Source organism: Castor canadensis, chromosome 9 (assembly GCF_047511655.1).
Source record: "Castor canadensis chromosome 9, mCasCan1.hap1v2, whole genome shotgun sequence".
NCBI classification, from domain to species: Eukaryota; Metazoa; Chordata; class Mammalia; order Rodentia; family Castoridae; genus Castor; species Castor canadensis.
In genome coordinates, this window is record NC_133394.1 from 150,402,011 (window position 1) to 150,426,597 (window position 24,587).

General features: G+C 50.8%; 1 protein-coding gene across 4 annotated transcripts in view; it reads left to right on the top strand.

Moving 5' to 3' along the window:
• Evc (EvC ciliary complex subunit 1) overlaps positions 1-24,587 on the top strand; it is a 59,463-nt gene that overhangs the window by 20,056 nt on the left and 14,820 nt on the right. For all 4 annotated transcript variants that reach the window (XM_074042652.1, XM_074042651.1, XM_074042653.1 and 1 more), the window contains exons 4-12: positions 891-1,123; positions 2,333-2,417; positions 5,171-5,269; positions 8,349-8,486; positions 11,681-11,839; positions 14,706-14,922; positions 15,534-15,682; positions 16,006-16,104; positions 23,707-23,919. In XM_074042652.1, the coding sequence (XP_073898753.1) occupies positions 891-1,123; positions 2,333-2,417; positions 5,171-5,269; positions 8,349-8,486; positions 11,681-11,839; positions 14,706-14,922; positions 15,534-15,682; positions 16,006-16,104; positions 23,707-23,919 (1,392 nt within the window). The remainder of the gene's footprint in view (positions 1-890; positions 1,124-2,332; positions 2,418-5,170; positions 5,270-8,348; positions 8,487-11,680; positions 11,840-14,705; positions 14,923-15,533; positions 15,683-16,005; positions 16,105-23,706; positions 23,920-24,587) is intronic.

Below are 24,587 nucleotides of genomic sequence, written 5' to 3' on the forward strand. Positions count from 1 at the left end.
AAGTACGATTTGCCTCAGAGGACGACCAGAGCACAGGAGGCTCTGGTCCTGTACCGGGGATCCCTCTGTCTTGTCTAAAGCAGCACTTCCCAAACTAATTTTCCCATGGAACTCTGTAGTGAGCTGTGACTCGTTATAGTTCATGGAACCATTCCCTGGAATACATATTGGGCAGCATGCTCTTCACTTGGCTGTCTGGGGGTGGATGGAAGGGATGCTGTATATCAGCAGCACTGTGGCCATGCATCCTGTGCACAGCCCCTGCGGGGACCCTGGGACTCCCACAGTCAGGAGAGCATCACCCCCCACTGGAGGGCTTTACAGTCTGTGCAGAGCTGACTTGAGATTAAGCAGGCCACCTAGAAACAGCCAGGGACCTTCAGGACCCAGCCTGGAGTCTGGAAAGACCCAGAGCAGAAAATGCCCAGCACAGCTTGGGCAGCAGTGGACAAGGCTGGATGGCACAGCACTGGTGTTAGCCAAGCCCTTCTGCTGTGCAGACGCCAATCTGTGACTCACAGCCATGTTGCATGTGGGTGGAGGTCCTTGCTAGGAGCTGGGGCCTGTTGAAGGGCAGAGCTGGGACCTTGAGGGCTGGGGCAGAGGGTGACCCACGTCAGTGCAAGTGGAGCACAGTGGTGGGCAACACAGGTCAGGAGCTGAGATGACAGCAGGAGAGCTGTGTCAGTGCAGGTGGCTGCTGTGGACAGATCACAGGCACAGATCCAGGGGTGAGAGCCTGGTGCTGAGGGGCTGTGACACGGTTCTTGAGCTGTGAGCATGGCCATGGTGTGGGACAAGCTGTCTGTCCTCACAGTGTCCCCTGCATTGCACTAGAACACGCTGGCAATGAGTCTGTGGTCTGACAGCATGACTGTCCTCTGCCCCAGCCTCTGGCCGATGGCTCCTCCAAGCCATCTCTGCATGAGAACCTGAAGCAGGCTGTGCTGCCGCACCAGCCAATGGAGGCCTCCCCCGCCAGCAGCCTGGGGAGCCTGAGCCAGGCCGAAAAGGACGACTGCAGCTCCTCATCGAGCATGCACTCGGCTGCCAGCGATGACAGGGTCCTCAGCCGTGCCCTCCTCCGGGTGAGCAGCTTCCCCGAGGTGCTGGCCTGTGAGAGGTAAGGAGGATCCAGGGAAAGATGAGGCTCCTGTTTCTTAGTGCGGGCTGGGGTGGGGGTGGGGGTCACTTTTCAAAGATGTACTCGGCTCAGAGAGCTTAAGTGACTCAGGCAGAGGCACGTAGCAACCCAGCATCAGAGCTGAAGATCCAAAGGCATTTTTCACTTGCTGCATGGTTGTCGATCAGTTATCAGGGGTTACAGAGTCAGGCCTGAGCTCTGGGAAGAGGTGCAAGGGGCCTGACTTAATCACTGACATGAACCATGCATTGTTGGGGCCCTGAGGGGCGTCTTGTGAGTGCCAGGTGGGCCAACTGTGCAGTACTTTTTTGGGATTGTCTCCTAACTTATGAGGACCAGGTGCTGCATTCACTGCTGTGCCCCTGTCCTCCAGCCACAGGAGCCTAGCCAGGTTGAGTGGTCAATAAACACTAGTCAAAGAATGAATGAATTCCTCCTGGCAACCCTATAAGGTGGATGCTGGTATTTGCCCCATTTCACACAGAAAACAAACGTGAGAAACTGAGTGATTTGCTCAGGGTCACACAGCAGTGAGTGATGGAGCTGGGTTTAACCCAACCGCCTTGTCTACCTCCAATACCCTCGCTGCAAATCACCAAATGTCAGCCCAGAGCAGGGCTGGACTGTGGCAGGTGCTGGAGGAACGCTGTCTGGCAGGTTTGGACAGCAGTTCTAAGGCTTCTTTGTTCCAGATTTCCTGCAGTACAAGGGGTGGGGTGACAGGCCAACCCCCGACCAGAGCTGGGAAGGGATGGCTCAGACCCTTGGTCTTGGCCTTGGCCCTGAAGATTGTCCAGGAGAGGCCCTGGCTTGGGCATTTGAACTTAAGAGGACTTGTCACAGCATGGCTGAGGGCAAAAAGACCCCAAAATGTGGGGACCAGATGACCACATGTTTGTCCTGATCCTCCACTGAGGAAAGTCACACAGTGCTCTAGGGGGAAGTGACACTTCTGTTTCTCTCTGGATGCATTTCACCTTGGCTTTCCCAGGCAGCTGTGTCCCTGCCACTGTGTCCCCTTTGGTCATACTGGTCCCCGGCAGCTCACTGTCCTCTGCATACCCATGGTGGGTGTGAGGAATGTCAGTCATCACAGAATGAACATGGAGCAGAAAGCACCACATGTGGCCCGAGCAGGGACGGGCCAGTCTTCTGACTGTCTGTTGTCTTTCTCTTCCGGTTGCTCAGCACGGACATGGACCTGTGTGTCTACAGCCTTCACTTAAAAGATCTGCTGCATTTGGACTCGGCGCTGAGGCGGGAGAAGCACATGGTGGGTGGAAAAGGTCCCTCTCTCTCCCTGTCTTGAGGACAGGAAAGGGACAAAGGCTTTCTGTGTCCATGGAGCCCATAGGCACTTGGAAACAGACTCACAGGCATGATCTCTCTGGGCGAACAGAAGAAAGGTGGTCACACAGACATCGGGAGGAAAGCAAGGTGGCCTCTGCAGGGACTGGCCTCGGAGCGGGCCCACCTGGGTCTAAGCCATGGGGGCCACTGCACTGAGTCCTTGGACCCTTTGGCTTTAGCCTGTCATGGAGACTTCAGGGCTTAGAAAGGAATTCTGTGTCCCCAAGGCATATTCTCTGCACCACTGAATGAGGAATGACCTCCAGAGAGAGGGGAAGAGAAAAGGAGAGAGCAACACAGACAGGCAGACAGACCCACAGGGCACATGGTGACAAACTGGAGAAGTGGAGGCTATGGAACCGAGGGTGCACCTCACAGAGCTCTGGGCTCCCTGCAGGCAGCCTTAGCCCAAGGGTCAGTGCTTAAAGCTGTGGATTTTGGTAGAGTCCAAGAACTAGCATGTGTCCCTGTGCCCCTATCCCCCGCCACCCCACCCCAGAGTCCCTAGCCAGACAACACTAGCTGCAGCCTGCTTCCTAGGGCCATGCCTACTCTCCTCAGGGGCCCTGGCCATTTTCTTAGGGGCTCTGTACTCTGGGGAGGATCCTGGATTATGTTCTTGGAGCCTCTCCTGCTGGCAAGCAATGTAGTCCTGGCCGGCCTCCCAGAGAGCAGCCAGCAGGTGCCCCAAAAGCAGCCTGCTGTCACCCTCAGTACAGGTGTATCTCTTCCAGTCCCCACTGAACATAGCTTCAGAGAGCAGCAGCGGTCCCTACCTTCATGGAGCCCACCAACCCAGGCAGCAGGGTGGAAGCAAGTAGACATTACAAACACACATTGGCCATCAGGATGGCTCAGAAATGACAGAGGATCCACAGGTGCGTCAGGGCCACCTGAGTGAGTACAGGGCTGAGGAGATGGTAGCATGTCCCTGTGAGAATAAGCAGGAACCCAGGGAAGTTTCGGAAACCCTGGATTAGGTGTCAGAGCTCTCGGCTGGAGTCCACTGTCTGAGACTTAGACCCTGTGTGACTTTCCCCTCTCTGGGCCACTTTGGGAAAGGTTGAAAGAAAGCCTCTTGTCCTCTGTGACTGTATGGAATTACCAGAAAGTCAAGCTGTCTTTTGAGAGGACAGAGCTCTGGTTTCATCTGGGATTGCGTGGCTGGCCGCTTTTATTCGGCACTTAGACTCAGCCAGGCTTAGCGCCTCAAGCAGGTTACCTCAGCAAAGCCTTACGTGTCGTGTAGCCAAGGTCACACAGCTGGCAGATGTCTGGGCTGCATCTGATTAACTTTTGTCTGAGTGCCAGGTCTGTTTGTCTCCAGGGCCCAGGACTGTGCCCTGCTGTGCACAAGTGGCCAGCAGCATCCTGGAAAAGCTGCTTCCAGGACAAGGTCCTGCAGTTGTGGAGCGTGTGTCTCTCTGTGCAGTCTCCAGGAGCGCAGTGAGCCAGGAGGCGTGTGGCCTAAAGGCCATTGTCCCGTTTCTCTGAAGGTGTCAGTTCAGAGGAACTAAGGCCTGCATGACCATCCTACAGCCCGGAGGCCTGGACTCCCTGGCTGGCCCTGGGGAGAGAGGAGCTGGCCTGGTCTTGGGGGAGGTGGTGTTGTTACTGTGGTGACTTCAGAGAACACAGGGGCAGGGATGGGGGGATAAAGGAAGGGAGCTGGGACTAGGGAGTTTCTCTTGGTGACAGAATGTTCTCTGTCTTGATTGTGACAGTGCCTACCAGATGTGCACAGGGGGTGAAAACACACAGACTGCACACGCGTGCACACATCCACGAGGGCAGTTGATGCTGGCGAACGCGGAGTCAGGCCATGCTCACAGTGTGAAATGTGGAGTCAGTAATAATTTCCTGCCTCTGACACTGTGCCCAGTCATAGCAGATGTGCCCAGGAAAGAGCAGATTGCAAGTTCTGCACATTACCTTGAATCTAGAATTATTTCACACTTGGGTTATTTCAAAATTGCAAGTTTAAAAAGTAGTGCTCCAGAAGGGGACAGGTGAGGACTGTCAGCATTACCGCTTCTGTTTGGGATCTGAAGGGCGCATTTGAGACTAGCATCCTGGGAAAACCATGGCCCTTCCAGCATCTTAGTCTTTGGTGCATGGAAAGCCAAGGTGTGCATTTGGTGCTCACCACACTGCCAAAGGAATGGAGGAGGTGACCATGTGACCCCCAAGGCACATCGCTCCACTTTCTCAGTGTGGGACCCTTGTCTGTGAAATGTAGAGCATGTGCCCACATGCCCACATGCTGTGGAGACCAGGCAATAGTATTTATAGTGTATATGTCAGCCTGGCACCAAGAGTACTCAACAATCCTAACCCACTAGAGTACGTTGCCCAGAGCTGCACACGGCACACAGCCACCTCTGGGCCATAACCGCAGAGCTGAGCACAGCGAGCCCTGCATATCTGTGAGTTCCACGTCTGTGGAATCACCAGCTGTGGTTGGGAAACTTTGGGAAAGGATTGGGTCTGTGCCGAACATTGCCATTTTCCCCTAAATCATGCATCCAGGTGTTTCCACAGCATTTGCATCATATTGGGTGTCGCAAGTCATCCACACACCGTTTCAGGGTATGGTGGGATGTGCACAGGTTATGTAAGCTCCACACGGACCACGGCCTAAACCTTTCTCTTGCTAACTTCCCTTTCTGCCGATAGATGTTTATCCAGATTTTTAAAATGTGCCTCCTAGACCTTTTTCCTAAAAGGAAGTCCGATGATGAATTACACCAGAAGATTCTTTTAAAACAAGAACATGTAAGTCTTTAAACTGTTTATCAAGGTAACTTAAAACTAACTTATTACAATATAAAACATAGTTTTATGATATGAAAGTGGTTTTGTTTTCGTGTATGAAATGAGTTTATTATAATACGCATTTTAACACGACAGTGATAAAGTTGTGTGCACTGGTGTGAAAAGGATAGTGTTTACTATCAAACACTTGGACGCATAAGCAAATGAGACAAAAGTGTTGAAAGCTGATCATGTCCACTGATCAGCGACAGTCAGTGAGTACTATTTTGGGTGTGAGTTTGGGGTAGTTTTAAAGGCAGAATCTGTTGTTTGGACATAGCTGTTTGTACTCTTTTTAGTCTTTTTCTAGAAAGCTCTGATTGTTTCGTGTGCAGCTCAAAGAGTCAGGGCCTGGCGTTAGACTGGGTGAGGTTGGAGTCGGGGTTCTTCCTTCACAAGCAATCAGGATCCTAGTGATAGACCGTGCCATGTGAGAGCACCATCGTCCCTGTCATTGCAGCTACCACCACAATCATCGCCATCATTTCATCACCATCATCATTGTCCCCATGTTTGTATTTCCTCCACTGATACCACTGTCACCATCATCCTTATCACAGTTATCTTTCTCATCACCACTCACCACCGCCATCCTGCTCATCAACAGGATTGCTGTCATCCTGACAATCACCAGAATTAACCACACATGTTCCTCCTCACTACCACCATCACAACCTTCGTCCTCATCACCACTTCAGTCATCAGCATCATCATCACTATCGTCTTCATCAGCTGTGTCATCAACTCACTACCATCATTCACCATCAGCACCATCCTCACTACCTCCACCATCATCACCATCCTATCTCCACCATCATAAATGTCCTTATTACCTCCATTATCCTCACCATCCTCACTATCTCCACCACCGTCACCATCCTCCTACCTCCACCACCACCATCACTGTCCTCTCTCCACTATCATCACCATCCTTATTACCTCCACCATCACCACCATCCTATCTCCTTCGTCACAACCATCCTCACTATCTCCACCATCATCACCATCCTCACTACATCCACCACCATCACTGTCCTCTTTCCACTATCATCACCATCCTCACTACCTCCACCATCACCACCATCCTATCTCCATCATCACAACCATCCTATCTCCACCATCCTCACCATCCTCCTACATCCACCACCACCATCCTATCTCCACCATCACCACCATCCTCATCCTTAGTACCATCACTGCCACCATTTTCTCTGTCATCATTGTTATTGTCACCATTATCAGCACTGTCATCTCCAGCACCCTCCTCCCCTGCAGCACAGTTGTGAGCACCTACATACCAATACTGTGTTCGTCACCCTCAGTGCTGCTCCCACCACCCTTATCTTCAGCAGCAGTAGCATCCTTGTTACCTCCGCCCATGCTGTTTGGGAGTGTGGGAGAGAATGCTTCTTCAGCACCCCTCTGGTTTCCGCGGGGAAGAATTTCTCAGGACACCTGAGGGGGAGGAAGTATGTGGTCATGCTCATCTCCAGCCTCAGTACCACACCCCCGTTGTCATCATCATCAGACAGTGCGCACAGGTCTTGACACACGTGATTTGATTTTCATGACAGCCCTGTGGATAGCCATTTTTGTTTTGTTTTACAGCTGAGGAAACTGACGCTCAGTAGGTTTAAATGACTTTCCAATGGTACAAATAAGATAATGGTGGTATTTATAGTTATGCTAGTAATAAAGAAATAATACTCCATGTTATAATGGAAGGAATAAGCAACTTGAAGACCTCAGGCCAAATCTGTCCTCTGCTACTTTCCCGAGGTCTGTTTGACCTTGGACAAACATCTTACCAAGATGGCTACTGTTTATTGAGACAGTCTGATTAAATGACTTAAGTGTGTAACTTCACTTTCTACTCACCAGTCTTATGACTTCTGGAAGAGGACAAGTGCCAGCTGCTCTTTGGCAAGAAGCAGCATGATCCATGGGGGAATGGAACAAGTGGGCACCGTCACTTCCTGCCTGGGAGTCTCTGCACAAACACCATGCATATTCTCATTTAGAAAAACAGCATCCTTTCGTCTTGAAGGGATGGCATGGAGGTGTGAAATCACACCTCGGCAAAGATCCTCCACAGTGGTTCTCATCAACTTTTTTCTCCTGATGAAGCTGGTCCTACACCATGATGGTTACGTGGCAGTGAAAACGGCTGTAGAGAGAAGAGAACTGCCTCCCACCTTCCATGTTGGGGTTTAAAGGAACCACACGTAGGACTCCCATGTTCCTTCTTGAGTTCCGAATCAGTCAGGAGGCAAAGAGTCAGGAAGATGAATACGGAAGTACAGCTTTATTATTGAGAGGCCACTTTGAAGGATGTGGCTAGAGGCATAGCAATCGCAGATGGCTTCCTAATTATGAATCCCAGAACTAGCTCAACTCCCTGTGTGTTACCAAAAAGCTAGGCCACCTCAACTGGGCCTTTGCTGTCCAGCTCGCTCTGTGCTGAGACCACAGCTGAGTCATGGCCTCCCCTGCATGGTGTCCCAAAGAGGAAGAGGCTGGACAAGCTAAGCCACTGTGCTCACTTTCTGGTCTTGAACTCACTAAGCAAATACATGGCACATCTTCAGTGGGGTGTACTGTGTGTTCCTTCCCTAGGGAAACCAGACGAGTAAGGAAGAAACTTTTCTTCCCCAAACACTAGATGTCGTGACGTTTTCTAGGACTTTGCAGTAGTTGAAAGTTACCTTGTTTTTTAAGTATGACCTATATAGTCTTTAAAAAACAAAACAAAACAAAAACACCTCAGGGCCGTACTAGGCAGGTGCTCCACCACCTGAGTCATTCCCCTACTCCATGACCTATGCTTTTTGAGGTGAAAATAATCCCTTGCTCTTGAAGTTCTGTGTTTAATGAGGAAGACTGGTTTTTATCATCAAACCTTAGGGACAATGTCCAAAGCATTAATTATTAAGAAACATTTCTTGATAATATGATAAAAAAGTAAAAGCATTTTTTTTCTAAAATTTAAGATATGGTCAATTTTGGTTGTTGTTCATTTGCTTTCTTTTCTTTTTTTCAGGATTTGGAGGAATTAGAAAAAGGACTTCAGGTCAAACTGTCAAACACAGAAATGGTGGGTGTTGGTGACTCTGTCTACATCACCCTGGCAGACGTGGAGAAGAAGGAAAGGGATTATTCCGAGCAGCTCATGGACAACGTACGTGATGTTTCCTCTCTCTTGTATGAACCTTGCTTTCTGGGACAGTGACATTGGTGACATTAAAGAGCTGGTACTTAGTGCTTGAATTCTCTGTCACATTCTGCCCCAGAGGCAGTTTCTAAAGATCAGCATAGAGAAGGTGTCATTAGGCAACAGAGGTTCACAGAGGAAGGTTTTTGTTTTTTTCATTTTCATTTTAGATTGATTTTTTATTACTTTATCATTCAGATTGCAAAGACTGCAGTAACCCTCAATGTCATTACCACCCCATGGGGAGGAGTAGATTCACTGCTAATTCCTCAAGCCTCAGGCATGACTCATAAAAGCATGTGTTAAATTCCAGAGAAGACGGCTTCCTTGAAATGGCTGGTCTTTTCTTTTGGGTTCCACCACGTCCTGCTCATCTGCTGGGTGTCAAGCAGACATTTCCTTGGCTCCTGCTCTTTACCAGGCATCATGCCGGGCTCTGGAGATTCAGAATTCATTTGGACATGGCCCTGGCTGAGATGCCAAGGGAGACCTGTTGGTGAGCTGTTGAGGATGTCATGGTTCCCTCACCAGAGATGAATGGCAGGTTCTTGATCTCGCCAAAGAAAGAATTGAGAGGCAGGTACACGAAGGAGTTTTAACAGAATGAGATTTATGGAAGCAAAAGTAAAAGTACCCCCATAGGAGATTGAGGGTGGGCGACCTGACCTCACAGCCGAATGCCCTGGACTTGACACTTTTATGGATAAGGTTTAATGATTAGTAGTGTGTTCATAACGGTGGAGATTTCTGAGAAACGAGAAGACGGAACTGGGGGATAGTGAGTGGTGTACCTAATAAAGGATCCTCAGGGCCAAGTTGGTAATGGAGCTACAGCTGTAGCTGAGGCCTCTGGCTAACCACTAGGGTTGGGCACGTCTCTGTTGGGGTCCATTGCTGGTGACCATCTGATGCTGTACCAAGAAGGAGCCTCAACCCTGGTCAACCATTACTCCAGGACAATGGTGGAGGAGGATGTTTGGCAAAATGTAACTGGATATGGTGCTGCTCTGCCCTCTGGTTCCTTTGTGCTGTTTTTGTTCCCTTTCTGCCTGCCTAGAACGTCTCAGTTCCAGGTGCTGCGGTGGGAGAGCACACTGGGAAGGCACCATGGAGAGAGGAGTTCATTTCAACTCCACAGAATAAGTACAGATGCCAGCCAATGGGTGGAAAGAGAGAGGAGCCAGGGAGGATTGCAAGTTCAGAGAGCAAAAGAAAACAGAGAGACCTGGCCAAGAGTTTTCATGTCATGCCAGGAAAGTGGGAGTCATAGAAGGTTCCAGTATGGGGGCAGGGTGAAGGGGACACTGGCTTTTGTGTTAGAAAGACCACTCGGGCTCTGTGTGGAGGATCCTTAGGAGCTGTTGGGCTAGGCCAGCAGGAACTCCATGAAGGCAACTGCAGGAGGGTTGAAGCAAAAGACAGGATGAAGGTGGTGGTCCATTGTGGTGGCAGGTGGGGAAGAAGAGCATGTAAGAGGCAGCGCTGCTGAAATAAGGATGAATGACTGCCAGATGAATGGCAGTCACTTGGACATCTCAAGTGGGAGAAGGCTGGGATTGGAAGGTGTCCCTTAGGACTCAGGAGGAGAATATGGAGGGCTGGAATGTTCCTAGAACTGTAGGCCAGGATGAGATGGCTAAGGGGGCAGAACTCAGCATGGACTCCAGTAGTCCAGGACCCTCCTGAGCTGTGTACAGCACCATGGGGAGGGTTCTCGGTTTTCCTGAGACTCTGTAGTATTGGTGGCCTCCCAAAATGGGGAGGCCTCTAGCCCAGGAGCTTGCGTAGGACAGGGAGAGAAAGGAACCTGATGCCAAATCTTGGATCCTGCCAGTACTTAAGGAGGAGGAGGAACCCAGAAAAGACCTGAGTGGGCTCTGATTTGCTGGGAGAAAGTCCTAATGTGGACACCTGTGGAGCAGGTGTCCCTTCAAGGAGAAGGGACAGGCATGGAGCTACAAGCGAGGCCCTGAGGTGGAAGGGCCAGTTCCTCCTGGTGCCTCTCTCTCCTGGCAGAGCCAGGTGGACTCAGTGTTCAGACCTGACAGAGTGGAAGTGTTAGATGTCACATGAACTTTAGTCACAGTAACAAGATCAGCATGGACACCTGGTGCCCCCAACCCCTGCCCCTCCCATACCTGTCTGGCAAGAAGAGCCCGTATCAGCATCCAAGGAGCCCAGCCAAGATGCAGAAAATCCCAGCCATGCAGCTTAACACACCTGAACCAAATCCAGCCTCTGGCTCTCCTGAGCTCTGTGCCTTTGATGAGGGACTGAGCACTGCCGAGCCCCTTGCGCCGCCTTCAGAGTGCATATTTTATCTAGAAATGAGCGTGTGAGGTGCACAGCTGGCACGTGCGTACCCTGCCTGCCAGGAAGGACAGCTGTTCCACTTCCTGCCATCTTTGTTCTCCGAGAGGGAGAGGCTGACATGTCACATGTTTAAGCCCCCGACATTCTAAGCCATGTGTTGATTCCAGGTCTGCTCTGGATAAGATGGCAGGAAAGGAAAAAGATTCAGAAGCAAAATATTTTGGGGTCAGTTTCTTCTCTGACATAGTGCTCTTGTGTGCTTTTAGGATAATAATTTTTTTGTTTTGTCAGTACTGGGGTTTGATCTCAGGTTTCACACTTGCAAAGCAGATGCTCTACTGCTCGAGCCACGCCTCCTGTCTACTTTTACTCTGCTTATTTTGGAAATGGAGTCTTATGAACTATTTTCCTGGGCCGGCCTTGAATTGTGATCCTCCTGATCTCAGCCTCACAAGTTGCTAAGATTACAGGCATGAGCCACGGATGCCCCAGGACCCATTCAATCCTTTTTAGAGACACTGGAGTTTCTTGTGCATCTCATGTGCCCTCCCAGGTAGTAATTGTGACCTGCTTATGAGTCCTTAAGTGGGGTGGTTGCAATGCTTTCCTTCCTTGTGGGTGGACGCTGTTTGCTGAAAAGCCCTCTAAACTGACGGACACCCACCGTGGTCTGGGGAGGACTCTGTAGAACACGATCATGGCCAAGATCAGCTCGCTGGATTTGCAGCATGGTTTAGTAGCTCTGTTGGTAATAAGGAATGAATTGTAATTCCCAAGCTCAAGCCAGACAGCTTTCTTAAATAAGCTTCCCCATCCCCCGTCTCTCGCCTCTCGTGCTCATTTCACAGATGGAAGCTTTCTGGAAACAGATGGAAGACATCCAGCGCTTTCTCGTGGACCAATTTAAATGTTCCAGCTCCAAAGTGCGGCAGCTCGTGATGGCGCTGACGGAACGAATGATTGTCACCGAAGGGCTGTTGCGCCACTCTCAGGATCTACAGACCGTGGTAATGCTGGAGGGACGGAGAGGGAACGGGGACACTCACAGAAGAGACGGGGAGCCCCGAGGCCCAAAGCAGCTTAGACAGTGCAGTGGATCCTCCTCCCCTCCATCCGCAGTGGAGCTCTGGGGTCACAGCCTCTCACGGCTCTTTGCGCACTGACGTTGACTGGGGAACTTCAGAAAGCTCGGACACTTGGGCCCTGGAGGGGTCTCCACCCGGAGGTCAGGCTGAGGCATGCTGGGGTGTTTTCGGCTTTAAGGTGATACTGAGAGCAGAGGTGATGCCCACTGGTTCAGAGGAACAGTTTGTCCTCCTGACTGTCCCATCTGCACTTGGCCTGCATCCCCACAGATTCTGCTGTGATTGCTCTGGAGTCGGGGGGCTTAGCATGTCAGGTTTTAAACTTTCCAGATGATTCTGATGTGGAGTGAGCGCTGCATACCCCAGGTAGAAAGGAATCCGTAAGTTCAGCTTTGAATCTAGGCTCGACCATGTGGAGTGTGTGACCTTAAAGACATCACCTAACCTCTCTGAGTTTCTAATGATGGTCCTAAGAGTTGCCTCAAACAGGGCCCTGGTAGGTGCTGAGTGATACATGGCAGCCTTGACACCATCAGGTTTCTCCGTGCAGGCTTTGGGCTCGTGCTGTGAGTGAGGGGCCAGTGTGGGAAGCTCAGGACATAGACCTTTCGATGGTATTCCGCACCTGTGTTCCCATCTTCTCGTTCAGTGCACAACTCAGGTGGCCCACCAGCTCGGAACCCTACAGCGGTGCCCTGTGCTCAGCAGACACCCCACTCCTCAGAGGTGCAGAGAAGCTGAGCCCCAGCAGACACTCCCCACACCATAGGGCTCCCCCAGACTGCCCTGCCCTCCACAGGTGTGGCCTACAGAGGGCAGCATCGGGTCACCTGGAAGCTTCAGACTCTAGCACTTACCCCTCCCATTCAGAATCTGCATTTAAAGAGACCCAGGTTCACAGCTGTTGGAGAACACTGTGTGCTTTTCTCATCTTACACACCTAAGGTCTTTGCTGGGAGTCCTGGGGTGGAACCCAGGGCCTCATGCATGTTAGGCAAGTACTCACCATCAAGCTGCACCCCTGCACTGTTCTCCTCTCTTTCTATACTAGTGGAGGCTCAGCAGACACTTTATTCTCAGGGAGCAGAAAAGGAGTGAGCTAAGCAGCCGAGCCACCAGCCTAGGATCCTACCCTGCCTGGTGACACCACTGAGCCTGGACCTCACGCATCTCATAGGCTGCCCAGGTCTCTGTGAGTTGGATTTTAATTTGATAAGGCTACTAACATTGATGTTTTTCCATTCTGCTGTCAGCAGAATATTGATAGCAAAAAAAAAAAAAAAAAAAACCCAAGGAGGTGCAAAGTTGCCAGACTTCCATCAGTCACTGCCATTAGGAAGAAGGGAGACCATGTTGAGGTAGCACTGTGGTTGTCCATCAGTCAACATTCAAAGAACACCTACTGTGTGCTATATCCTGTAAATTGAAATGGTATTGGAGTGGATAAAAACGGGGAAGAAGCAGACCGCCCTCTTTCCACCTATTGGCTGTGTGATCTTGGGCAGGTTACTTACCTTCTCTGTGACTGTTTCATCATCTGTGAGCTGAGGTCATCCCAGGCCCAGAGCATCTCACAGGTGCTTGAGACGTGAGGTCTTTTGTGCAGAGGCTGGCACATAGGCAGCGCTCAGTGTGGTTGTCTTCAGGTGAGGCAGACCTGAGCAGGCACCATAGGACATATGTGGAAAGAGACACTATGTGTGCAAAGGAGGCACGCATTAGCTCCACCTGCCTCATGCTGTGTGCCCGCGGGAACACAGAGCTGCGCTCTCAGAGCAGGTTCTTAACAAAACCCAGGAGAATTGGGTTCTCAGGATGGCTTCTGTGAGGTTCTGGTCTGAGCATTCGGAGCTGGAAGGTGTCCTGCAGCCTATACCAAAATCGGAAGAGACCCAAAAGGGACCACAGGTCAGGGTCTTCAGCACTTTGGTCTCTTCAGACAAAAAAAAGGAAAGAATGAAAGAGAGAGAGGGAAGGGAAGGGAAGAGGGGAGGGGAGGGAAAGGGAGGGAAGGGGAGGGAAGGGAAGAAAAGAAGAATGGGTGCTGTAGCCGGTTATGAGAACAGCTGACATCGATGAAGCGTGGACTGCTCTGGCTGTTACTCCAAACGTTTGACATATTTTATCTTACCTAATCTTCACGTCAACGGGAGCACCAGGGCAGTAAGGGAACCCTGCCCCAGGCCATGTGGCTCTGGGGTGGAACAAGCCTGGTTAGGCATTTTGAGGACGAGCAGTGGGGCCTCTCGAGGCTGCTGCGCACCCCTCTCCACTCTCTAAGCCTGCGTGCGCCCTGAGGCCTCGCTTGGGTCAAAGCATCCTCTCTGCTGCCCTGAGGCAGCCCCGCCTCTCCTGCAGCCTGGACCTGACTCTCTGTTATCCTCTTGCGCCCTCTAGGGGCCACAGCTGCTGGCCACTGTCAGGTCTGTGGAATTGCAGAAGAGGGTTCAAAGGAAGGGTGGCCCTTGCAGAATAAACCACCCTCCATAATTGGGAATTGCTCTCCTTCTCTTCTATATGGTCAGAACAGAAACCAGCATATCTCAGTAGCCGTGATGCCCAGTGGGGACCCGCTAGGGAGCACGCACAGGGGCTAAGCGCCCACAGAGCCTACCCAGTAGCTTTACACATTCCCAGAGGAGACATTTCCATCCTGAACTGGGGAGCAGATACTGGAGTCTTAGGGGAAGTTCACCATCTGTGCTCAGAGCATGGGACTGGAGCCTGGTGCCTTCTCCTGAGCTGGTGACCCAGTGCTGATGCCGGGCCATTGTGTGTTTCCCCTCAGGACACCCTGGAGAGAACAATGGGACGGGTGCACATGGCAAAAATGATGGAGTTCCTGAGGGTGCAGGTTCAGGAGGAGACCAAGTGCCGACTGGCCGCCATCTCCCACGGCCTGGAACTGCTGACTGTCCAGGGGAAGCTGTCCGGGCGGCAGAAGGAGGAGCTACTGACCCAACAGCACAAGGCCTTCTGGGAGGAGGCAGAGCGCTTCAGCAGGGGTGAGTGAGCTGGTTGTGGTACCCAGTGGGGGCCACAGGTGACAGGTATCAGGAGATACTGAGTGTGGGCTGCCTTTCCGATCCTTCCCTGGGGCCTGGGCCACAGAGCAGAGTTATCCATGGTCCTTATAAAGCCAGGGTTTCCTGCTCCATCTTGTCTTCAGTGTCTCAGGTTGACAAGACCCAAACATCCATGGCCGGATCAAGCCTACAAAGGATCAGGGAGGGTTTCAGCCAGAAATGGACAAAGAAAGGCCCAGTGGAGAGCCATGCTACCCATGGTCCTGTCCGTGTGCCATGGTCCTGCCCCACTGTAGGCTGAGCAAGGTTGGGCAGGATCACTGTGGATAAAGGGGAGCCACATGTGTTCCCCACTTCTGCACCTGCCCTGGGGCCCACCCTACAGGTGAGTGGGATGGAACTCAAGACTTAGAGGCCTTCGTGAAAGTCAAATGGTTAGTGAGACTGAGACGTGCAAGAGGAAACCCAGGCTGGTCATCTACAAAACAGGACTGCACCAGCTTCCTGGCTCCCCCTGGTGGCACACAGGGGCAGCCCTATCAGGTCCTGCAGGAGAGTCACCTCCCATCCTGCCGCTTTTTCAATCCCAGAGTTCATTCAGCGAGGCAAAGACCTGGTCCAGGCGTCCCTGGTTCACCAGGCGGAAGAGACAGCAAAACTCATGCTGGCCCAGGAGGAGGAACGGAGAAGCTTCCTGGCTGCTGCCCAGCTGACCTCAGACCCCGAGGAGTTTCTCAAGGTGACCCTGTGCCTCTCCCACCCTTGTTCTTGTGTGAACCTACAGACTCAGGCCTTATCTCTGTGCATGGGATCTTTGGCATCCCTTGGAGTTATGTCAGCTCCTGCCTCCCCGTGTCAGCCGAGTGACTGTAGCCAACTCCCTTTCCTTGTGTCCCTACCTCCTCTGAACCAGTGCTGAGTTTCAGTCCCACACTGGGCTGCTGAGAAGTGGGGGGCAGAACCTATGGACAGCATGGCGGAAGCCAGGTCCCTCCCCTCTGAGATGGACAACCGAGTGGTTGGAGTTTTCTGCTGCATGAAGTGTTCCTGCTCTAACCACAGGCTTTTCACGAGGTCCTGGAGAGGCAGCGGTTGAGGCGGAGTGATCTAGAGGAGGAAGAGGACATCAGGACCACCGAGGCTATGGCTGCACTCTGCCAGGTACTTTGGCCTCAGCCAGGGACCCCAGACATAGGCTCAGGTCCCATCTGCACTCTCTGGCTAGATGACCCAGCAGGCCACATACCCACTGTGGGTCCACCCTACGCTCTCCCGCAACCACTGAACTGGGAAAGTGGAGCTGCTCTGTTCACCTCACAGCTGGCTTTAGGGATGTGCTGGTAAGCCAGACAACCCCCTGCGTGAGGCCCCATGCAGAGTTGTGGGAAGGGCGGAAATTGGGACAGCAGTAAGGAAGGGTGTGACAGCGCCACAGTGGTGGGTGGTACCATGGGGAGAGGTGTGGACTTGGACTGCCCAGCTCAGTTGGTCTCCCCTGCCTCACTGCATGATCACAGGAACATTACTTCTGTAGCTCTGTTTCCCCATCTCTGAAATGGGGACGGTGATGGTCCCTCATAGTAGTGTTGTGAGGACGGAATGCCTGGGAAGCCCCAAGACAGCAGCTGGCACTCTGGTTGTCCTAGTCAACACACCAATCTTATGAGCACAGAGATCCAGGAATGCCCTGGGGTGATGGCGAGGGCAGGGATGGCTGTCCACAGGAAGGCCTAAGCAAGCTTTGGAGGGGCAGGCCAGGGGTGGACAGGAGTGAAGGCATTTTAGTTCCATCAGATCAGGGCTCAGTCCTGATGGCCTCATTTGAGCTTAACTCCTCCTTAAAGGCCCTCTGTCCAAACACAGCCACATGACAGGGTTAGGGTTTCAACACATGGATTTGGAGGGGCACAGTTCAGTCGATAACAGTGTCCCCAAAATTTCATGTCTACCTGAAACCTCAGAACATAATTGTGTTTGGAAATAGGATCTTTGCAAACATAATGACTTAGGATGAGGTCACACTGGATGTGTGACCTCTGAATCCTTCTGAGAAGGCCATGTGAGGACACAAAGACACCAGGAAGAAAGCAGTGTGGAGACCAAGGCAGGGGTTGGAGGGAGGCGGCCACAAGCCAAGGAGCACCAGGACCACTAAGAGCTGGGAGAGGCAGGAGGGGCCTCCCCAGAGCCTTCCAGGAGCAGAGCTCTGCCGGCCCCTTGACACCAGACACCTGGTCTCCAGACCCGTGAGGGATAAAGTGCTGCTGTTTAATCCCCGCGGTCGGGGGTGCTTACAGATCCGTTGGGGAAGGTTGGTGTCTTCACAACGTCAAGGTCTCTGTTGTGGAAATAGATATCTCTGAACTTGCTAAGCCTTCTTTACTCAATGTTTATAGGTATGATAGGTGGAATGTTTGCTGGAGTTTTTTTTTTTTTTAATCAGGTTAAGGAAATTTCCTTCCATTACTAATTTGCTAAGAGTATTTCTCATGTGCAGAAAGTATATTTTGTAAAATGCTCTTTCATTGTCTCCTGAGGTAATCATTGCAGTATTTTGCTGCTCTGTTCTGCTAAGGAGACAAAGTGCACTGTTGTGGGCAGCGCTGTTGCACACAAATTTGGAGCATTTTCATCTTTCTGGTGAACTAAACCTATGGCCATAGGAAGGAAACCCTTTGTCTCTACTTCTGTTTTGTGTTTTGTTAAATAGTCTCCCTGATAAAACCTGTGTTGCTGTTATCATAGCAAAAGGGACCTGTGTTTATTAGGTTCTGCAACTCACTGATTGTTTTTTAAATTTTTTCATTAAGATATATCCATGGTACAGGAGGGATTCATTGTGACAATTCTGAATAGGCTTCCATTGTACACTGCTCAGATCGCCCCCACCATCTCCCTCTCCACCCCCTCCCACCCCACTTAAAACAATTGCAAGAGGTTTCATTGTTCTGTTTCATATAAGTATATGAAGTCCACCAACCATACACCCCCGCCTTCATCTCCTTCCTTCCCCTCCCCCTCCCACTAGTGCCCCCCCGACACTTTACCTATTTTACAGTCCTGTCTTTCGTCATTAATAGCTAAGTCGATGTTCAAAGGGGTATCTTGATGTGTGCCCGCTGTGAGTCTACCATACTTTGGTCAGTTCAACCCCTTCCATGACTCTCCCTCACCCCTTTACCTCCCATCCCCCTTTTCAACAGCTTTCAGTGCACATCCTTATGTCCTCCACCTCCACAGGTGTTGTCATGATATTATTGATGCCCTATCGTTCTCTTTTCCTTTCCCTCCTTCTCTGAGTTCCATAGAGTAGCTTCACTGTTACAGACATGTCCTACATCTGAGTTTGTATGTGGTCGTGCTGGTTTCTGTGTATAGTTTGTCTTTTGGATCTCTCTTCCACGTAGGAGAGAAAACATGAGGCCTTTGTCTTTCTGAGCCTGGCTTACCTCACTTGGCATGATGTCCTCCAGTTACATCCACTTACTTTCAAACCACATTCCTGATGGCTGAGTAACACTCCATTGTGTGTATACACCACAATTTCTTGATCCATTCATCAGTTGTAGGGCACCTGGTTGTTTCCAAAGCTTGGCTATTGTGAACAATTAAAAACTTTTACCCAAGTGGCCTCAGGGTTAGGATTATGGGTGCTGAAGACTGGCTACCAGGATGCCCATGTAAGCGCATGTAATGTACTAGCATTTCCTTTAAGTGAGATGTTAGTAAGGCCTCAGTTTCCCCATCTGTGAGTTTCTTTCATCTGTTTTGGGACATATCATTACCTCTTCAAATCTCGCTTCTCTTCCTCAGGGACTCCACTGAGACAGCTGGGACCCTCTTCTGAATCTTCGGAGCGTTTCTCTCTTTTCATTGTGTGCTGGGTAGTTTCTTCTGACTTATCTCCAGTGCACTCATTCTCTCTTCAGCTACTTCTAACTGCAGTTAAATCTGTACATCCAGTTCTTAATACTGGACAGCAGTTTTCAATTCTAGAATATCTAGTTGATTCTTTTTGAATGAAGCACTGCTACTATTTTTAATTTCTAGCTTTTGTTTAAAGGTTTAAGAGTGGCTTATAACATCAAGAGCACAGTCAGCATGGATGAAGGTCATGTCTTGCACTTAGACTCTGGAGTGACTGTGGGTGTGTTTTTCATGTCTTGTTTTTGTAGGTTTTTGGTCATATTGTCTTGTGCTTGTGTTGCCTTTATCTTGTTTATATTTTGTGTACATAGCTCAAATTTGCACATGGACTTGTAGGATTATTTTCAGTTATACAATATGGTCTTCTCCAAAGAGGACTTTCTCTTGCTTCTTCTAAATCTTAGAGCTTCTAATGATCCAGGGCCACCTTAATTCAAAAATCAGGGCTTGAAATATCCTGATATATTAATCAGGTTTCTGTAACTGTAGCAAAATAACTGAGGCAATCACCTTAAAAAGAGGAAAGGTTCTCCTGATTCACAGTTTTGGAGGTTTCAGTCCCTGGTCATTTGGCCCCATTATTTGGGGCACTTGGTGAGGCAGGATGTCATGGCAGGAAGTGTGTGGTAGTGCAGAGCTGCTCACCTTGTGGTGGCTAGGAAGCAAAGAGAAAAGGGAAGGAGCCAATGTCACACAGTCCCCTCCAAAGGCACACGTCTGCCTTAAACCTCCCAAGAGGCCCCGCCTCTGAAAGGTTCTACCATCCCCAGTCGTGCCATGCTAATGACCAAACCTTCACCAGATGGGCCTTTGGAGGACACTAAGATCCAATATGTAGCACTAGGGAGCCCAGTAGCTTGAATCATAAGCCACGCTGGGCTGCTTTCCTTCCACGTCTCTGTGTTTCTCCAATGTGACTCCAGGTCCCAACCCTCAGCGTGGAGTGGCTTAGCTGGCCCCATGATGAGCAGGAACAACAGCTGCGCCCTGACTGCGCTGACCTCTGCTGTCCACCAGTCCCCTGGGTTGGCTCCCAGGTGGAAGCTGAGGCTGGCCCACCCCCCCTCTCCCCGGCTCTGTCTTCTGCCAGCACTCATCACCACCTTGTTAGCGCTTCGTGACTTTTATGACAACTTGAGGGATATTTTGTTCACATCTCTTTTCCTCCATCCTCAGTGTGAGAACGGGTGCAAATTACTTGCTCAGTTATTTCCACACAGTGGGTCCCTTTTTTAAAAGATGTAGGTCCTTGATGCCCCTGTCCTGGTCACTTTATTCTGAAGTTCAGCTTGGCTACAAGCTTCATAGAGCATGACTTTCATTGAGTTTGATTAATATTGATTGGAATTAAATTTAACTTAAGTCCACTGAGCACAGCAGCTATGGCCTAGGTAGGCGTAAAACATCACGTGTTCTCTAAAATCAGTTATGCAGGGCACACTGGTCAAGACTGTGAGTCCCAGAGTTCAAGAGCCAGGACCCGCCATCTATAAACTACTTCCCAGTTACTTAACTTCTGTGCCTCAGTTTCCTCATTGGTAAAATGGTGGTAATTTTAACAGGACATCTGCATTGGACCATTATAAGGGTTGAGTGAGATTCTCTGAGTGAGCTTCTCCAGGAACAGGGTTTAAGATGGTCTTTGGCAGTGGTAAGAAATCATCGTGATTGGCAGTATAGTCCCACTTGTCATCTGCCAGACACTTTTCTAGGCCCTGAAAATGCAAAGCAATGCATTGGTCACTTTTGTGTCACCATGACAGATGCCAAACATAAAGAACTGCAAAGAAAGGGAGATTTATTTTGCTCAGTTTCAGAGGGTTCAGCTTGTCATGGCAGGGAGGCTATGACTTAGCAGAGCAGCTCACATTATGGTGGCCAGGAAGCAGAGAAAGGGGACACAGGAAGGGGTCAGGGCAGGATATGACCCCAAGGACAGCCCCCCCAGTCACTACTTCCTCCAACCAGTCCCCACCTCCCGCCTCTTCCCACCATTCTACAAATCCATCCAGGGATTAATCCATTTGTTAGGTCAGAGCCCTCATGATCTGTAAACGCCCTTGCAGACACACCCAGGTGTTCTTTTCTAATCCTGTAGGCATGTCCTTGTCCAGCCAGTGGACAATTAAGATTAAAACCATCACAAGTAGTAAGAGTAGACTTTGTACAGTAGTCCCCTTGTCCACAAGAGGTAAGATGCAACACCCCCACTGATGCCCAGAACCTCAGCTAGAACTGAATCCTATGGGTGGTATGCTTTTCCTGTGCATAGGTACCCATAATAAAATTTAATTTATAAGTTAGACAGTGTAAGAGATTAACACTAATTAATAATAAAATAGAATAAATTAGAGTAAGATATTAACAATACCTAGTAATAAAATGGAAAATTATAAAAAACATTCTGTAATAAAAGTTAGTTACAGTTATATGAATGTGACTCTCTCTCTCTCTCTCTCTTTCTCCCTCTCTCTGTCTCCTATGGTACCATAGTCAGCCTTCTTCTTGGTATGGTGTGAGTAGTACAATGCTTGTGTGATGAGGTGAGCAGAGATGAGTGACAGGCATTATGGGGCAGAACTGAGCTATAACACAAGGCCTACTTGAACACAAACACATACCACAACAGTAGGTCTGATAACCAAGACCCCTGCTAGTGACTAGCAGGCAGGTAGCATATACAGCATGGATACTTTGTTGGACAAAGGTGCAATTCACATCACGGGAAAGATGCAGCTGGACAGCATGGGATTCCATTGTGATACTCAGAGCAATGTGCAGTTTAAAGAGGATTTGCTTATTTCTGGAATTTTCTCAGCTCCACAGGGAACTGAATCCATGCATAAAGGGGACTATGGTGAAGCAGGAACTTTGTGGTCTAGTCCGTGAGAAGGGTAATCAGCCAGTGGCTGCGGAGGTAGGGCGTAGTTACATCCATGGCTAAGATTTGTTACAGCAAAAAGATTCAGAGCAAAGTCGGCCAAAGGTCAAGGTGAATGGGGTGAAAACCAGGGAGATGGGTGTGAGCCTGCAGAGTCCTCTTCCCGTGGAGTCGCACGGGGCCCTTCATTCCTCAGCAGTGAGCTGTGACCCCCACACAAGATGCTGTCTACCAGGAAACTGGCCTGAGCTCAGGAGTCCAGGGTCTCTGTGGGTGACAGTCCATGGGCACCTGCCTGGCCAGGACCACAATTCCAGACTCCAAAATGAAAGTGGGCGTTTGGCTAAATCTCATTGCACTTATTCAACCCTGTGGCCGGGGCCCTTGCCAGAGAAGGAGACCTCAAATTGAGTTTGGAACATGGTTGGGTGGGAGGGTTCCTAGATAGTAAGGAGGACACGGGCGCTGGAGTCCTGTCCCACAAGATGCAGTCAGGGACAGCAGTCAGGGGCTTGCTGGGGGGAGACTCACAGCGGGGTGTAGACCAAGGCGTGATGCAGCCTCTGCTGTAAGGGAGCAGCCCTGCGGGGGTGGTAGATACATTGTGGTTTAGATCCTGGCTGGACAGAGACCCATGGGAGTCCAGGGTCAGAAATAGCCATGGCAGCCTGAGTAGCCAACGCAGTGTCCATACGGTTAGGTTTATTTTGAGGGGCTTAGCAGAGTGGGGTGAAGGGAGAGAGGCTTGTAAAAGCTTCTGCATAATGACCCAGGCAGTGAGACACCGGTTAGGTGGGAGTTGCACACACCCAAAACCATGTTTGTGACTGTCACATGTAGTGAAAAGTACAGAAATGCAGCTGGAGAGAGAGACACTGGGCTCATGGAGCAGCTCTGAGACTGGGAGGGGAGCGGGAAATAAAGAATTTAACTTACTCTGGTAGCTGTGGCATTTTAAATTTTAAAAAGAAGAAAAAGGTCAGCGTATGGATTCACAGGCATTAAGCATATTATCTACAGGATGAGGCATTTGTCATAATTTAAGGAAACCCATGGCTGGGGAAAGACAGACAGACACGAGGCTGGGGTAGAGCCAGGGCGGCCTGGAAGCCCTGCTGGGTACCCGAGCAGGATGGGAACCAGTTTTCCAGGTATTTGAGAGACTGGGGTTTCTGTATTAACAACCCCCCCATACCTCCATGTGTAGAAGATAGGGAAGGAGACAGACCAGTGGCGTGTGAGCATAATCTAGATGGTGACACAAAGAGCCTAGGTGGGATTTTAGAGGAGGTGCCAGAGATTAAGGGCTCATGGTGTAAGGGGCGGGTCTGGAGCTTGTCTGAGTGGGGGTAAGAGGGCTCAAAGCCAGCACATGGGTCCCCAGATTGTGTGTGAACATGTGTGTGCAGGCTGTGTGTATGTCCACATGTATGCACCTGTGTGTGCAATTCTGTGCTCATCCCTGTCTCTGTGTGTGCGTGTGTGAGCCTTGTATGTCTTTGTGTATTGTGCATGTGTGCCTGCATGTGCGGCTCTGTGTATACATGTCTGTGTGTGTGCATGTTTCAGTGTATAGAATGTCTTTGTGTATGTGTGTGAGCCTTGTATGTCTTCGTGTGTGCACATGTGTGCATGTGTGTGCGTGCCTGGTGTGCACCTGTGTGTACATGTCTGTACGTGTGCGTGTGTATTGTGTATAGAACATCTCTGTCTTTGTGCCTGTGTTTGCGTGTGTACCTGGTGTGCACCTCTCTGTGTATACGTCTGTACATGTGCGTGTCAGTGTATACAACGTCCCTGTCTTTGTCCTGCGTGTGCCTGCACGCCTGAGACAGGATGGTCCCCATTCCTGGATGTCAGAGGTGCCCTGTGGGCGCGTGGAGAGGCAGAGGGAAGCGGAGGCGGGCAGGGAGGGAGGTGACCAACCCCTCACCTCCTGTGCGGTCCCCCTGCAGGAGCTGTACCAGGGCACCATGGAAACCTTCGGGGAGTTCGTGGACGCGCTGTTCCTGCGGACGCTCCCGGGCGCCAGCGGCCTCCCGGCGGCGGAGTGCGCGGGGCTGCGGCTGCGGGTGCAGGAACGCGCGGCGCGGGAGCTGGGGCGCGCGGACCGCTTCCGCCGCCGGCAGTGGGGGCTCCTGCGGGACGCGCAGGAGCAGGACAGGCAGGTGCGCGCCGGAGTTCCCAGCAGCCCACGTGGGAGGGCGGGATGAGGGAGCATGGCCTTCCAGCCACATCCACGACAGGAAGTCAGGCGGTGAGGCTCGAGCTGGAGTCCAGAAAGGGCCACAGCGTGCAAAGGAAGTAACCAAGTAACCTGCAACCCATGAGGCACAGACAAGAAAGAAGGTGTGCGCTGCGGAGGCTATTTGATTAATTAACCAGGTACATAGGCCAGGCCCAGTAGCTCACAGCTGTAATCCCAGCTATGCACCAGGCATAGATAGGAGGATTGTGACCCCGGAGGCTGACCAGGGAAAAAAGTGAGACCCTATCTGAAAAATAACTACAGCAAAAAGGGCGGGGGACTGGCTCAAGCGGCAGAGTGCCTGCCAGCGGTTTTAGGGTACACTTAAAAACATCCCTGAAATTTGGATGCATCTTAATTTAACTGAGGGTGGTTTCTCTCTCTCAGTGAGACCCGAAATAACTAGGTATGTCACGATCATGACACTTCTGTGCTCAAAACCCCAGTGATTCTCATTTCATGCAGAGTCAAGCCAGAGTCCTCACCGGGTCCTGTGAGGCCCTAGGTGACAGTACCTGGTTGTCCTCTGACCTCACCTGCTCATTCCCTGCCCTGGCCTTGCTGGCCCCTTGCCTTCCTGCGGCTCAC